This window comes from Helicoverpa zea, chromosome 17 (assembly GCF_022581195.2).
Source record: "Helicoverpa zea isolate HzStark_Cry1AcR chromosome 17, ilHelZeax1.1, whole genome shotgun sequence".
NCBI lineage: Eukaryota > Metazoa > Arthropoda > Insecta > Lepidoptera > Noctuidae > Helicoverpa > Helicoverpa zea.
The window spans coordinates 4,558,350-4,573,782 of NC_061468.1; the positions used below are offsets into that span (position 1 = coordinate 4,558,350).

At 38.4% G+C, this 15,433-nt stretch overlaps 1 protein-coding gene across 8 annotated transcripts in view; it reads left to right on the forward strand.

Moving 5' to 3' along the window:
- The window catches only part of LOC124638055 (potassium/sodium hyperpolarization-activated cyclic nucleotide-gated channel 2), a 222,809-nt gene that overhangs the window by 157,491 nt on the left and 49,885 nt on the right, over positions 1 to 15,433 (forward strand). For 2 of the 8 annotated variants that reach the window (XM_047174857.1, XM_047174858.1), the window contains exon 2: positions 13,613 to 13,865. The exons of 5 other annotated variants lie outside the window; for them this stretch is intronic. In XM_047174857.1, the coding sequence (XP_047030813.1) occupies positions 13,856 to 13,865 (10 nt within the window). In that variant the 5' untranslated portion in view covers positions 13,613 to 13,855. Of the gene's footprint in view, positions 1 to 11,314; positions 11,580 to 13,612; positions 13,866 to 15,433 lie in introns of those variants that run through there. One more of the 8 variants, XM_047174855.1, reaches the window with a different exon arrangement.

The window sequence follows — 15,433 nt, forward strand, 5'->3', positions numbered from 1 at the left end:
TATTCTTCAAAATAAATAGATGGAGGAATTACGCTTCATTTCACTTGTGAAAGTAACATGCAATTCTGAAATTAAGAAACTACAGTAGTTTTTGGTCGATCTGAAACAATTCTGATTTTAACACAAATAAATAAGATTTAATTATTATTCATCATCAATCATCACGTTAATTAATATTATTAGGGTGTACACTAAAATTACCGTAATTCCCAGTTGAATACATAATACAAATTAGCTCTGCATATGGTAGGTTGGACTAGTACTTATTCGAAGGTGATTAAAATTTTGCCACTATCATAATTTAAAACATCTATTAAAACCAACATCATTAATATCCAGTTACAAGAACTAGTAATATTCCGTTAACAACAGGTTTTTCTATAAATACAATTTATTTCCATTATGTTACTTCTTATATTTCATACTTATAACATAATTATAGTGATTACAATAAAAATAACAGCTAGTTATCGGTATCACGTTACTTTTATCTAAAGGCACGTGTTAATATAGAACTATTTACGATTTAATAAGAATTCCAAATAAACTAATCCTTACGAATTCAATTTATAGGAAAGTTACTCTGTAACTCTGTCTGTGTTATGCAATGACGCTAAAACACTAAACCGTTTGAGATTCAATTTGGCATAGAGACATAAAATGAATCATTAATCATAATTCATGTGTTAATAAAGAAGTATTTGAAAATGACTTCGTAGTAATCAATAATCTTCAGAACTGACCGAATTCAGAAAAATGTTAAGTTACATGTTTTTGAGCTGAGAACTCGAGTGGCTTTGTAAATACGACTAGGTAGGTACTATTCCAACACCACTTTTTGCTGCCGAATAAAAAACAACTATTACTCATACTGTTTGAAGCAATGACCTTTCAAACTAGTTTTGGATGTTTTTGCAAGCAATGATAGGTGTGGATCGGAAATACTTCCGATCTGTCTTTATTTATTACAGAAGTGATTAATTATTAAATTCGTCAGGACGGTTATTACAGCTTATATAAGTAGTAACTTGTATGTAAGCTTATGAGTTTAAATGAGTGGTTCCGATGATCAATGGTGATTTTTTTTATTTAATTTAAATTATAAAATAAATATACAACGACGATGTCAAGAGGTCTTGCTCACTTCGAAGTTGCATCCGACAATTATTCAAACAAAAATGATTTGCTAGGTTAACCGACATATAAAGACTTTATTTCTACATTGTAATTGATGCACAGGCACTAATAGCCAACATTGGTCGATCATTTACATTGAAGTCGTGAGTTAAATAAACATATCGTTAGCAGTGTCGGCCAAACCAAACGATTAGACCTTTCACCTCAATTACTAGTCGATAGTATCTTGATTAGGACCTTATTAACACGTCTGCACGTGTAAGACTAGCCAGCATAAAAGAAGAAATCCACATTTCTAAACTATATTGTCGGCAGAAAAGTCCCATTTTTGAAAGCCGACATCAAAAACAAAAGAAAATTCAAAGATTTCATCAAGAAGTTTTGGAGCTTAGACCCGTACAATTATCATAGATAAACATTAGGTAGATATAGAAAAAGGTATTTCTTACTATCTTTAATTTATACATGTTTTCTTTAGACTTATTACAGTTACCTTTCAGTTTACTCAGTCCAGTCTTACTAAACAAAAGTAACACCATGTAACTGCATACAACAACAAACAAATATTGATGAGGTGTCGTATTCATAGGTATTTGCATGCAGGCTAACGACCGCTTAAAGTCATAATGCAAATAAGCTGCACTATACATATGACACATACTTAAATATTACACGGAAGAGTTTCAAGACCGATAGCTTCGTGCGAGACATACACACTACAAGTAATATAGTAATATTATGATTTAGTTATGCACTCGTATGGTCAGATTTACATACCCCTTTGAAGGTCAATTGGCTATTACCAAAGTATTTCGCAGTACCTTATTATTGCCGGCTTGAGATGATCTTAAATCAAGTTCATATGTATGATCATACCTTACCTTTAGGCAATTATTTTTATTCAATGCGAAAATAAATATAAAGGCCTACGACGGAACACGACGGTTTTTAGTCAGTAAGAGTCTGACACTTCCTCACCGCTGCTAACAGTGCTAACCCACAGCGGTTTAGCACTGTTAGCACACACCCACATTAGATGATTTTTGAAGTCGTTAAAAAAAAAGTTACTTAGTTAATATCATAGGGTTTTTTAACTAACAAGATTCATAAGTACCTTCTCAAGTGAAAAGAAAAACAGACCAACATCTCTAAAATCTTTATTCCAAACATACTTATTCAGCTGTATTTTTTCCACGTATAGGTATTTATATTCAAGCGTGACGGACCGGACAATAATTGTGTTCGCGTTGGTTACTTACTGACCAATTTTGAGTTCAACGTCACTTAGCAGTAGGTACACCTTGAAATACTTTTATGATACGAGACGTCCTTTCAAAAACACGTATTTGAGACGAAGACTGGTGTCCTAGCTTTGGCTCTTCTCGCTTCAATCTTACGGATAAATGTTTCAGTGACTAATATTCTTTTGATTTCACAAATTAATTATTTATTTTTAAAATAATTTATCTATGTATTTTTTTGTTTTACAAATACTCCGCTTATTTAGTAAATTCAACTTAGCAGTGGTACTGTGAATTTACAGAGTAATACACTAGCTAAAAAATTTAATTATTCTTTCAGCAGTTTTGTTTTAATATTGTTATATCGTTGTAGTGATAAACATTTGTAATAACGCTGTTCTCCACTTAAGTAATGAGTTAACTAGAAGCAACTTCATTTATTTAAGCTTGTTCGTTTTATATTTAAAACATTACACTTATAAAGAGCTACGCTCTTCAATCGCAAGAGATGATGTGAATTAATCAAATTGCTTGAAATTCATTCAAGATATTTTGGTTTAACTTTTAACTTAACCCAAAACTAAGATCTTCATTCATCGTGGTAAAATGTTTTCACACTAACTTACCCGTGTGTTACAAGCCGAACCATAATATTTCACGTCGTCCGTAACGACCTCAAACATCAACACAGAATCGGTAGCTATTAAGAAATCTTTGAAAAATCATTAACTGTGTGTCTGTGTAGGCGCCATTCGTCAATAGCAGTCTAAACAGCATTACTCTCTTTGATGGGGTTTACGTTAATGATATCACCATAATACAAGCATACAATACTATGGACTGGACTAAATCATATAGCACAGGAAGCAAGGCGGTATGCTCCAATAGGCGCGCTGATAAAGAGCTCAATGTAGACAGACTGATTTGAGTTACTGCGGATTAACTGAACATAAATATCAACATAAGGATTAACTGAATTTAATGGTCTATAAATTATCTTTAAATATATGTGATGAGATGGGAAGAGATGGCGTGACGATCTAGACGCCTACCTTCGAGTCTGTTGGACTCGGTCGAAAGATCGAGAACTGTGGAAGCAAGATGGGGAGGCCTTTGTCCAGCAGTGCGACGTTATAGGCTAAATTAATCATCACAATAATAATATTGTGATGATCTGATATAAGCTGCAGGCAAAATAAACTGGGTTAAAGGAAGATGATGATTTCATCCAAGCTATGACTTAACTTATTAAGGTCGCCGGAAGACGCTGGTTGCAGGTCGCTCCAACAGGTATCTGGGGAAATCTAAGGGGGAGGCCTATGTTCAGCAGTGAACGTCCTATGGCTGAGATGATGATGATGACTTATAAGTCAGTTGCAGCATGAAACTAATCTCCAGATGAATCAAGCAATGATCTAATTCCTGAAATTACACAAACAAATCACAATTTAATTGACGTAGGCGGAGATGAGGGCGACGAGTAGCTACACACATTTGAATACGAAGAAACTCATTTAAAATGATTGTATACAGTAGAATTAGATGCGCACGTCATTTGCGGGTTTCGTCGATTTTCTTAAGGCAGACGTTTTCCACGCCACGTTTAATTATATGTACATACAGTGCTACTGGTAATGAGTCGTCAAACTATGCTCCTTTGTGTAAGTTTCTGAATTATTCTGGCCGTGACCGAAAAATCTTGAGGCAAGTCTGTGGAATTTGAAAACTAATGTCGTTAAGTTAATTTGAAGATAATTTTGGTCTATTTTCAGCCTAAATTATAAGTGATTTTATAGCGCTTAATGATAGAAGAAAGTTATTTTCGTACTTAGGCAATGAATTGTTACTTTTTCTACTTTATTCACGTTTATTACTTTGTCTTCCCCTTTCCTTGCAAGGCTTCATTTTTTCATTACTGTAGCTTCCGCTTAGTACAGGGATTCCCTTTGTTTAAATGTAGTATTATTATAATGACCTACATAATATTATGATGGGACAAGCTATTTTATATATTCTCCCTTGTTCCTTAACAGTACTATTTCTGATCCGCAATCGATGATATATATTTGATTGATGGACGATGAAATTTCATATATAAAAATTGTTTATTTATATTGTAGAAGGAAGTAGTCCAATATTACTTAAGTTATACGATTTTTGTAATTAACATTGTAGCTAATTAAAACATTTAAGAAGACAAAGTGAGTCATGAGATTAATTACTTTAATTGTCTTATCGACTGATTGGTTCAAGAATAATGATTTCCATCTTCTAACAATGATAGGTCGTCAATTATCTTGTAACAGTACTGTAACGTCAACACCAAAGACAACTTAATTTCTGTAACATTGTGTATTTTCAAGTTAACTGTGTTAATTTTTAAAAAGAATTGAATTTCAGTAGAAAAAATAAATAAAACATTCGTCACAAAAGTATAATGGATATTATTCAATTTATTTGTTTTTTTTTTTTTTTGGTTGACGCTACGTGTCACAATGAAGTCGATTGCTCATCACTTGGGCTAGTAATTAGTGACTTTTCCGCGTTGGACAGGGAAATGACGGAACTTTATACATTTAGGCTGACTTCCCTATTATATGGTAGTGACCATAAAAGGACGGCAAAAACCTCATTATGGAGTTGATTTTTCCCTTAACAAATATTTACTTTTATTTTTTACTAGCTGTTTTCCCGCGGTTTTACTTGTGTCCAGGGTGAACTTCTACCCATACCGGATAAATATAAGAACCTATAGCCTATGTTATTTAGGAATACTTAGTTAAGTTTTCCAACAATTAAATATTTTTCAAATCAGATCAGTAGTTTAGTAACTTTTAGGTGGTACATACAAACAAAAAAAGAATGTTTCCTCTTTAGTATAGATAGATGAAGAACTAAATTGAATAAAATGGTGTAATGACAATTTAAATTAGATTAATTTAGTGTCAGGCTAGTACTACGTGAGTAACTTCAGAAACTACTGAACAGACTTCAGACATTATTTCGCCAGTGGAAAGCTACTTTTAGTCTAAGTCATATTTTCAGTTACATATATACATAGCATAGTTCACTTGAATATATTAACGGGTGATGCTATGGACATTAAAAGTAGAATCAACTTACGTACGTGTTCAAAAGGATTTTTGGTTTTGCTCTCTTTTCTGAAATAAGGTTTTCATTTATTTAAAAGCATTTGAACTAAATAAAATACGTAGTATAAGTGTGTAGAGAGAATTTATAAAATAACTGTGTATTTTACATGTAACTTTGTACGAACAGTGTTATAAGCCACGTCAAGATGATAAAATAAAAAAAGACTTTTCGTTTTCATATTTAAATGAATATCGCGAAAAATCGTGGAAAATTAGTTATCTAATGATTACAAAATGTTACTAAATAAAGGAAAAATGAAAGGGTCCGTGGATAGGGTCAATGAACTCTCATAATAACTTTAATAGAGTAATTGTTTTGGATGTTCTTTTTATTTTATTTTTTGGCAGAAGACTTTTTATTTGTTAAAAAATCTTAACTGTATTACCAGATAATAAAAGTTCACACATTTAAAGCGAACCTTTGACAGAAACCATAACTCAAGTACGATATTTAAAATGCGAAATATCTTGTAATTGCATGTCATTACAATGTGATGTATTTTCTCAACTCTAAAAGGTATACATTTACAAAATAATTTGAGGAGCTAAAGTGCTCATCATTACGTTGAAGAAACAATAATTCACCTTTCTTAATGTATGACTGTAATATTCGTCATGTTGTGAAAAATGTGTTGATGTAAATAAAACAAGACTGTTTAAACAAATGCGCTATTTTGTTTGCTATTTAAATAATTCAGCGAAGAAAATACAGTTTATAGCGCGTCAAAATTCGAAACATAGGTTTCGCCCCGCGCTCCAATCGAACCGTCGACGCCCGGCGCGCAAGAGACGCGCACGATCCGCTTCAAACCGGTGCGCGGCGGGTGCTGCGCCCCCGCCGCCCGCCAGTCCAAAAGTCTAGTTAGTCCGCGACCCGCTCCGTCAGCAACAACCCGCGCGCGCGCGGCCGCGCGCCGACCCTATAAGTCGTGTTTAGCTAGTGTTTTCCATGTTTAAGTTTTGTCTTGTCCTCCCATTGTTGTTTACACTTATATATTTTACTCATTATACGTCCTTTTTACACATTTCCAACGTTTTATTCATTAGTTCGCGTACCCCGAGCTATAACTGGCAGCCCAACGTGACGCAGTGAATCAGTGTTAATTTGTGTTAACTTTTGCATTACATAACAGTTTTGGAACATTAAATGTGTATATTGTGTAATTCGGTAAAATCAGTGTTTAAAAACAAGAACTTTAGTTGTCGTAAATAATATCGCGTAGGTACGCTACGCGCTCGCTAGGCTTGGTTCGTCCGGTATATTCGCTACCACCGCCGTGCGCCGGGGAGGCTAGGCGGAGCCAAGCGTGCTTCGCGTTCGAAACATTACCATATATGGTAACGGATTTGGGCGTTCGATCGACGCGACGCATCAATATTTTTTACGTTACGAGAGAACACTAGTGTGCTAAGTTGCGTGACGAACTGTTAACACGGGTTAGTGTGTTCCGCGGACTCAACTCAATCTTTTTCGGTACTTGTTTCGTACTGCGATGTGTAGTGCGGTGCCGACGTGAACTTTAGAACATTCTGGAACCTAGGTAGTGCGGTGACCTAGGATATCTAAGTAACGTTCGTGTATTTTTTTTCCGGTACTTGCTTCGTACTGCGTTGTATAGTGCGGTGCCGACGCTAACTTTAGTACATTTTAGGACCTAGGTAGTGCGGTGACCTAGGATATCTAAGTGACGTTCGTGTATTTTTTCCGGTACTTGTTTCGTGCTGCGGTGTGTAGTGCGGTGCCGACGCGAACTTTAGTAGTACGTTTTGAAAGCCTAGATAGTGCCGGTGACCTAGGGTACCTAACTGTTTGTACTTGTTGAACTTTGTTGGTACTTGTTTCGTACTGCTGTATGTTAGTGCGGTATCAACGTGAACTTTTTCGCATTGGCAAAACTTAGGTTGTGTCGGTGACCTAGGGTACCTAAGAGACTTTTGTGTACGTCGTTTGGTACTTGTTTCGCGTCGTGTTTATCGGTGCGGTGCCAACGTGGACTATTGTTTATTCGACGTGTGTACGCGTTAGCTCCGAATAATGGTTCTAACGAGATCGCGTGCAGCGAGCCCGGCTTCGGCCGCCGCCCAGTCTGAGGACTTGGCGCCGCCGCTCGCGCCTGCGCCGGACTCTCATCCGCGCGGCGCTGCTCCTGCACAAATGGAGAACGCGCAAGCTGTCGCTGGTTCTGCTCCGGTGGCCATGACCACTGACCAGCTGCTGCTGCTCATCGAGAGGTTAAGTAATCGTCGCGATCCTGTAAGTACACCTGTTTATTCTGGCCACTTCGCGAAGTGTACTGCGCGCTTTGATGGGGACAAAGCGAGCGACGTCCTTGCATTTATTGACGCCGTCGAGACCTACAAGGAGTGCGTGCGTGTCGACGACGCTAACGCCCTGCGTGGGTTACCCATGTTATTAACGGGGCTTGCCGCCACGTGGTGGCAGGGTGTTAAAGAGACTACTTACACTTGGCATGATGCCGTCGAAGCATTAAAGGCTACATTCGGTCCAAGATTACCGCCTCATAAAATTTATAGGAAAATCTTTGAGCGTGAGCAACGTAACGACGAGTCCACCGACATTTTTGTGTGCCACATTAGGGCGCTGATAGCCCAGTTACCACCGTCTTCTCTGTCAGAGGTGGTACAGCTGGATATGGTTTACGGGCTCCTGCAACATCGTATTAGAGAGAAGGTGGCCCGCTCCAGCTTTGGTACGTTTGCGGAGTTGGTAGCGGAAGCGCGCCGTGTCGAGGACATTCTCGACGAGGGTCGGCCGCGCCCCGCTCCTGCTGTGGTTAAGCCGTCGACCTCAGCCGCCGCCCCGTCTTCGCCCGTTCGATCTTCGGCTTCTGTTCCTAACGCCCGGCCTCAATGTAATTACTGCAAGCAGTTTGGCCATTTGAAAGAGGCGTGTGAGAAGTTAGCCAAGAAGGCCGCCGATGTTAAGGCGTCACCCGCGCCTGCGCCGACGCCGATCATCACGTGTTTCGGGTGTGGAGCACCCGGAGTCATCCGATCGAACTGTCCGGCGTGTAAAGAAAAGAACAGTGTTGTGTCATCATCAGTGTTTCAATCAGTGTCCGCGAGTGATACGCGCTTAGATTCGCGAGTGCGACCGATTCTAGAAGTGGAAGTGTACGGTGTTATCGGTAGATTAGTGTTGGACACTGGCGCTAAGCATTGCATCGGCAGTGTTTCGCTAAGAGCGCATTTAGTTAATAACGGCCAAACATTTACCAATGTATTTACAGAATTAAAATATGCCGATGGCAGAGTTTGTGCGCAAATTGTTGAAACAGCGCAAGTAAATGTAACTGTGCGCGGGGTGACACTGAATGTTGTTTTTCTTATGTTACCTAATGCTACAGATAGCTTATTAGGAATGAATTTTATACGGGATGCTGGCATGGTATTAGACTTCTGTCGTGATGAGTGGTATTTGCGTGATAATAGGGCCCCTCAGCCCATTATTTATGAACCAAGCGCGTTATCCCTGTCATGTTCGTCTGTGGGTCTTCGCGAGGACGAGGGCTCACATCTTGACGCTACTGAGCGTCCGCGATTGTCCGACCTTCTGAATGTCAATGCTGACATTTTCGCTCCAGGGGGAGGACCGACTCATTCTGCAGTCCATCGCATCGACACAGGAGATGCCACATCCATTGCTAGCCCACCGTATCGTGTATCTCCTTTGAAGAAGGATCGACGCTGGCACTGGGGGGAGTCCGAACAGTGCGCGTTCGAGGGACTGAAGGTGCGCCTTTCCACCAGTCCCATACTCCGCCAGCGTAACTTCGAGGAACCATTCGTGCTTAGGACAGACGCTAGTTCGCGTTACTCAGTTGGTGACCTCGTCCTCGTGGAGAGCCATCGATTGAGTCAGGCCGCCACGGGTTTCACAAGTAAGTTTGCACCCAGGCGTGAAGGTCCTTACAAGATAAAAAGTGTTGTGTCGCCGACGATTTTTGAGATCGTTGACAAAAATGATTTACCGCGGGGTAAATACCATGCCAACCTCCTGACCCCTTACGTCGGCAGCGGTGAGGCTGTCGTTGACTCTCGTAGGAGGGGTAGGCCCCCTAGGGTCAAGGTTTCCAAGTCGGTTTCAGACCCTTCCACCGACTTGGAGGGGGAGGATATAGCGCGTCAAAATTCGAAACATAGGTTTCGCCCCGCGCTCCAATCGAACCGTCGACGCCCGGCGCGCAAGAGACGCGCACGATCCGCTTCAAACCGGTGCGCGGCGGGTGCTGCGCCCCCGCCGCCCGCCAGTCCAAAAGTCTAGTTAGTCCGCGACCCGCTCCGTCAGCAACAACACGCGCGCGCGCTGCCGCGCGCCGACCCTATAAGTCGTGTTTAGCTAGTGTTTTCCATGTTTAAGTTTTGTCTTGTCCTCCCATTGTTGTTTACACTTATATATTTTACTCATTATACGTCCTTTTTACACATTTCCAACGTTTTATTCATTAGTTCGCGTACCCCGAGCTATAAGTTACAATATTGCAGCGGATTGTTTTTAAATGATTTTTGGAGTCAGTCATCAACTTGTGCTAGCTATAAACCACGATGTATGTTATACTTTAAGATTCATTGAATTCCCCTTAAAAATCAGAATAATGGTGAAGTACTTAGTCATCAAGCGTACTTAGTGATCCCAACATGATTGGGAAAAGGCTCGGATGATGATGACTTAGTCATCAAGCGAGGAAAACTAGAAACTCGATGCTAAGATTAAAGAGGAGACTAAGCTCTCACAAATTTTGCCATCTGTCAAAATTCATAACCTACACTCATCATAATCCATTTTCCTCAATTCACTTATTTTGAGAACTGAGCAAAATAAAGTTTTATCTAATATGCTTAAAACAAGCTTCCATGGAAGGGTCACTTTTGCGTAGCATAAATTAACATACTAAATAAAGGTTGGTCCGACGTACTTTCTAATTTGGATTACCTAGAGAGCGAATATAATTTCGGAGTGTCACAAAATCTCGTTCTAGTGATGTCCGGCGCAAACTTCAATTACATATTATTCGACGTTTTAATTATTTGAAAGAACTGAAGGTATACGTACCTAATTATTGCAAACATTCTAAAGTAGTTTGGTAATGATACAAGTGACTAACAACATTCTATCTATTAAATTTCTGTTTTAAAACAGAACCCAAGAAACAATTGTCCCAAGTATGGTAATTAATTTCGTTCATCTGATTAACAAGAATTATACCCTCAAAGTTCAAAAGCTAAAAAATAATTTTAACTTTATATCTTCGAACCGAGGACGACTTTTGACATTTCAAGCTTACATTAGTCTTTATGAGATAAGTCGTGAGCAGTCGAGCAGTCTGTTCATTTCGAAAGTCGTCGCACTTTTGCTAATTAGCTGAGCAGTAAATAGAATTAGTCAATACGTAAAGGTAACAAAATGTCACATGTACCTACGCAACTTATGAACGCGATTAATATTTAATGAGTCTCTCAAAAGTTATGAATGTCATGCAATGGTCGGTCGTCACTCAACCGGGAACAAAGATGCCGTAAATTATTAGCCAAGTTACTACCGCCGCCGCCGCGGATAAAATGAGTCGTAAAGCTATCGGCTCATACAACCATTGTAAACATTAGACCTATTAGCTGAGAAATACCACTGATCTGCTTCTGGTTTCGTCAGTCATTGGCATTAATTGGTCTCTGTATTGAAAAAAATATCAGTGCATGGTGGGTTGCGGGCTCGGGCGGGCGTTCGCTGCGTTCGTTTACAATACATGGTATTATAAGCTCAGAGTGTATATTTGGGGGGCGCCGTGGCGTATCTCATCGAAAGCGAGCCCTGCCACCACTGGCCGGTCAATTGTATAGTGCTATGTGCGTCGATCAGTCGCGCTCGCCTCTCCGCACGCCGCCGCCGCCCGCGCCGCTCGCTCATCAAAATGACATTCTCAATACATTGACGTTAAATTAAAAACATTCAACATGTGTTGTGCCAGGTTCACCAACTACCTGTTCCGTAGTGTTGTGAAGTACACATGTGGACTAGCCAGCCGCGAAAGTAAGTACAAACTGCGCCAAACCCGACTCATACGGCCCGTTCAATCTGCAGTGTTCCCGACGCTAAAATTAAACCCGATAACGTTCTGTACATTATAATTATATGTGACTACAAAATTCATTGTAACTTATCAACGAGTCGGTGGAACATAAACTTTACTACTTTGTGTTGTGTTTATGATGATTTAATGCTTATTTTTATTGACGTCTCTCGTCAAATTACCGAACTATAAAAGTTTTTAGAGGTGCAAATCGTTTTGCGTCCTAGTGCGGTGCGATCAAGCAAGTTAAATGCAGACCGCACGTCCTCAAATCAACTTTCTAGAATGTTTCTGAGAATTAACTTGTATGTATAAGCACAGAGTTATGTGCCGGACGCATTGTGTAAGCCGAGGCTAAGTCAAAACAAATCGTTTGTATTTAGTGCCGAGCCACAACAGTGGTATTCAAAAACCGATGGTGCACCATGTAATTCAAAATGAATAGGTGTTACTGTGCGTGAAGTCACGTGAATTGACGCATCAAAGCGTTCTAGGTAATGCTCTTCGCCAAAAAACAGCAAATACTCGTTGTGTTTACACTGCGATATAATGTCCATGCTTTAAAACAAACACGCACGTTGATCAACAATAAAACCCACATCAATAGTTGACGACTTGAGTTGCTATTATTGGACCATGAACAGTATTAGCACTTAAGTTTTTTTTTATATGATTTAAAGTAAAAATCGCACGAACCACGTTAGCCATTATAGGTCAGGAGTCAAGGTCTAATGAGTAATTTATTTATTGCATGCCGTATTATAATGAAAGCTGAACAGTGGCAACATTGAAAGTAGTAACTTCAAATGGTTCCGTAACAGAAACAAATAATCATACAATATTGTACGGTGATGTTTAAGAATCTAATTTATTTCTTTGTTACCTCGTTAAAATCGTAAAATTAATTAACCTTGTAATTGGAAGATGCAATTTACCTTTTACGGTGAGAAACTCATTAGACATACTACTTACCTAGGTAAATCTTTTGCATAATGAAAACCTGTAGTGTCGAATAACTGGATATTATAATTGATCACTCTTGTCAATATCATGTCGACATAGAACACGGTTGAACATATATCTTACTATAAGTATGGCAGGCTAATGATAGTCTGGGTAGACGTAATTATTCCACAAGCGTAACACTTAGGCAAAATGAGGTAAATACGATCGCAGCTGTAGTTTATGAAATGAACAATTTTAACGGTGACCTGATCGAGTAATAAGGAAAATTCTAAATAAATAATGTTCCTTTGTAGGTATTTGTCATTTTATTTATAGCAAAGGAACAGCTGACTTAAAGTTTTATTCAATATTCATTTTGTAAATTGATGAATAATCAAATATATAACAAGGTAGGTATGTACGATTTGTCGAGGTCATTTACGCCGGTGCAGTACCTTCCTGAAAACTAAATGACATAGAAATATAATTAAATTAATTAATTGCCTTTTCCGCATTAAACCTAACCATACAATAATTAATGTTTAGGTAGCCCAAAAAACTTGGATTAATAAGCATTTAATACGTCAAAACTCGGAATATAAATATGCCCGAATTGCACCGGTAAACTTAAAATAATTTTAGGGCGATAAAAAATATTTATTTCAATAAATAAATCTAGCGTGTCAATTTTTATTTCCAATTGAATGAATAAAGCGCGCTGACCTTGACCAGGCGGCCAAACATTATCCTTTTGTCTCAATTGGCCCGTAATTGCTGGGGACGTCTTCAGATCTATTCTCAGATACAATTTGCACTTACTGTTGTTGTCAAATTGCACCTTAACTGTAGCCCCGCGTTAAAACTTATTACCTACAGCCCGACAAGACAATTGAATGAAAAAACTGATCGCGAACAAACCGACACTGAACAGTCATAGTTGCAATGTTCATCTAAAACAATCATGATACACAATGATCATGAAATAATGACAAATGCGATAACGTCAAACATGCATCTAACATTTACCGTTATAAACTTTTTATTCCAGCCAAAATATTATAAAGCCAAAACGAAATTAGTCAATTATACTTAGTCATTGGGATGTTAATTAAAGCTTAGTGGATGATAGTGTAAATATAACTAATTATCAAGTGTGTACGAGCTGTGCTGTCTCCGATGTGTATTCTATGTGATGTGCTTGAGAACTGCATGGAGCGCCACGTGGATTATATTTATAACTAACCGCTAACCACAAATTCGTCACGTTTACTGGAAACTAAAAACCCTAAAGATGCCTAAAGGTAAGTGCTTTACAACAACAGTCTCTAATTTCACAAGTTGATTAATCATGAACATACAGTAGTATTTTCCTTAAGATGCTAATTATACCTAGAAGTTGAGACACGCATTGATTACCATTTTGAAACGATCTTAATTGATGCAGAAAACCAACGGATATGCAATGTAGGTATTTCGTAAATACTGCGCTCGCGCACATTTTAAGGAAACATGGTGGTGAGCGGCTCATAACTCCTCAGCTGTTTGTGGAATGTTTATAATTCCCAGTAGCTCACGTGTCCACGTCTCGTGACATCACCGCCAGTAAACTGTATCGTCAACTCATTTCAAGGCTAACAATATTAATCAACAAATGCAACTAATCTAATGAAGTCTATAATAAAAGAATTATAAACCTTCTCTGCATTTAATTAAACTCCAAGAGTTCGCAAACAAATAAAGTGGCACAGTAACAAGTAATATTTCCAGGAGATATAAATCTCTCTGCTGCTTATTGTTTCAGCCATAATGAATCACTATTGTTTATATTTATACCAATATCTGCTCCGTCTTTTCCATCTATTATACAGTCAGATACAAATCGGACACTTTGAGTTTTTATATTCGACCTCAAGGTGTCAAGAAAGATCATCATTATTATGTTTTTATTCCACATAATATAAATGGTATGAAGTAATCAGAACATACATTTATTTAACACGTTTTGCAATTGCAATGTATGTGCGGAACATCCTGGTCGACGTGTAGCAAATAAATAAAAGATTCAGACATTATATTTTCTACAAGTTTTATTTTACTACTGTAGGACAGGTCACAAATACAAATACATTTTTATTTTCCGACTTTCATGGCTGTGCTCAGTAGTCGTGAAATCTGAAAATAAAAATGTCGAGACATAAGTTAAGCTTGTTTAACCTCTAGTTTTATGAAACGGAGACATAGATGCAGGAATAACGAAGTTTACCTCATATCGGGTAATTTGAAAAGGAACAGGATGGTTTCATAGACTAGGCTTGTTAAGGAAACGACAAAATATTTGATAAGTGAAACGATTTTGCTATTAGGGCAGTGTCGCACGCACCGCTTGATTGGTCGTCTCCCGTTTCAGTGTTGACGCCACTTGAATCAATGAAGTGCCATTGGCTCATTGTTTAATCGTCTGTTTTATCAGCTGTAATGAACATACCCGAGATGTTCGTGCACGGAGCTCGTTAAGGCACCCAATCGCGATACATCGACGTTCACTCAGATTCGTGTACAATACGTATTGTTTGTAGCTCTATAGCCGAGCAATTTTTAACGCCAATTTCCAAGAATGTGTTTGTTTTTCTGTCTGAAACGCAACTGTTTTGCTAATTAAATTCCTACGCGTTTTCTTTCTGTTTTAGTATTCCTGATTTCGTAATCATTTCACCTTTTGTGATTGCTATCCTTTATACCGACCCCACCAGGTGTTCTTACAATATCATGTATAATTCAGGCAAAAACATACATGACATAACCACCAGACGGTATGTTTTCGACCTTTGAAAAAGTCAATGTTATTTTTATAAGCAGATATAACAGTTCT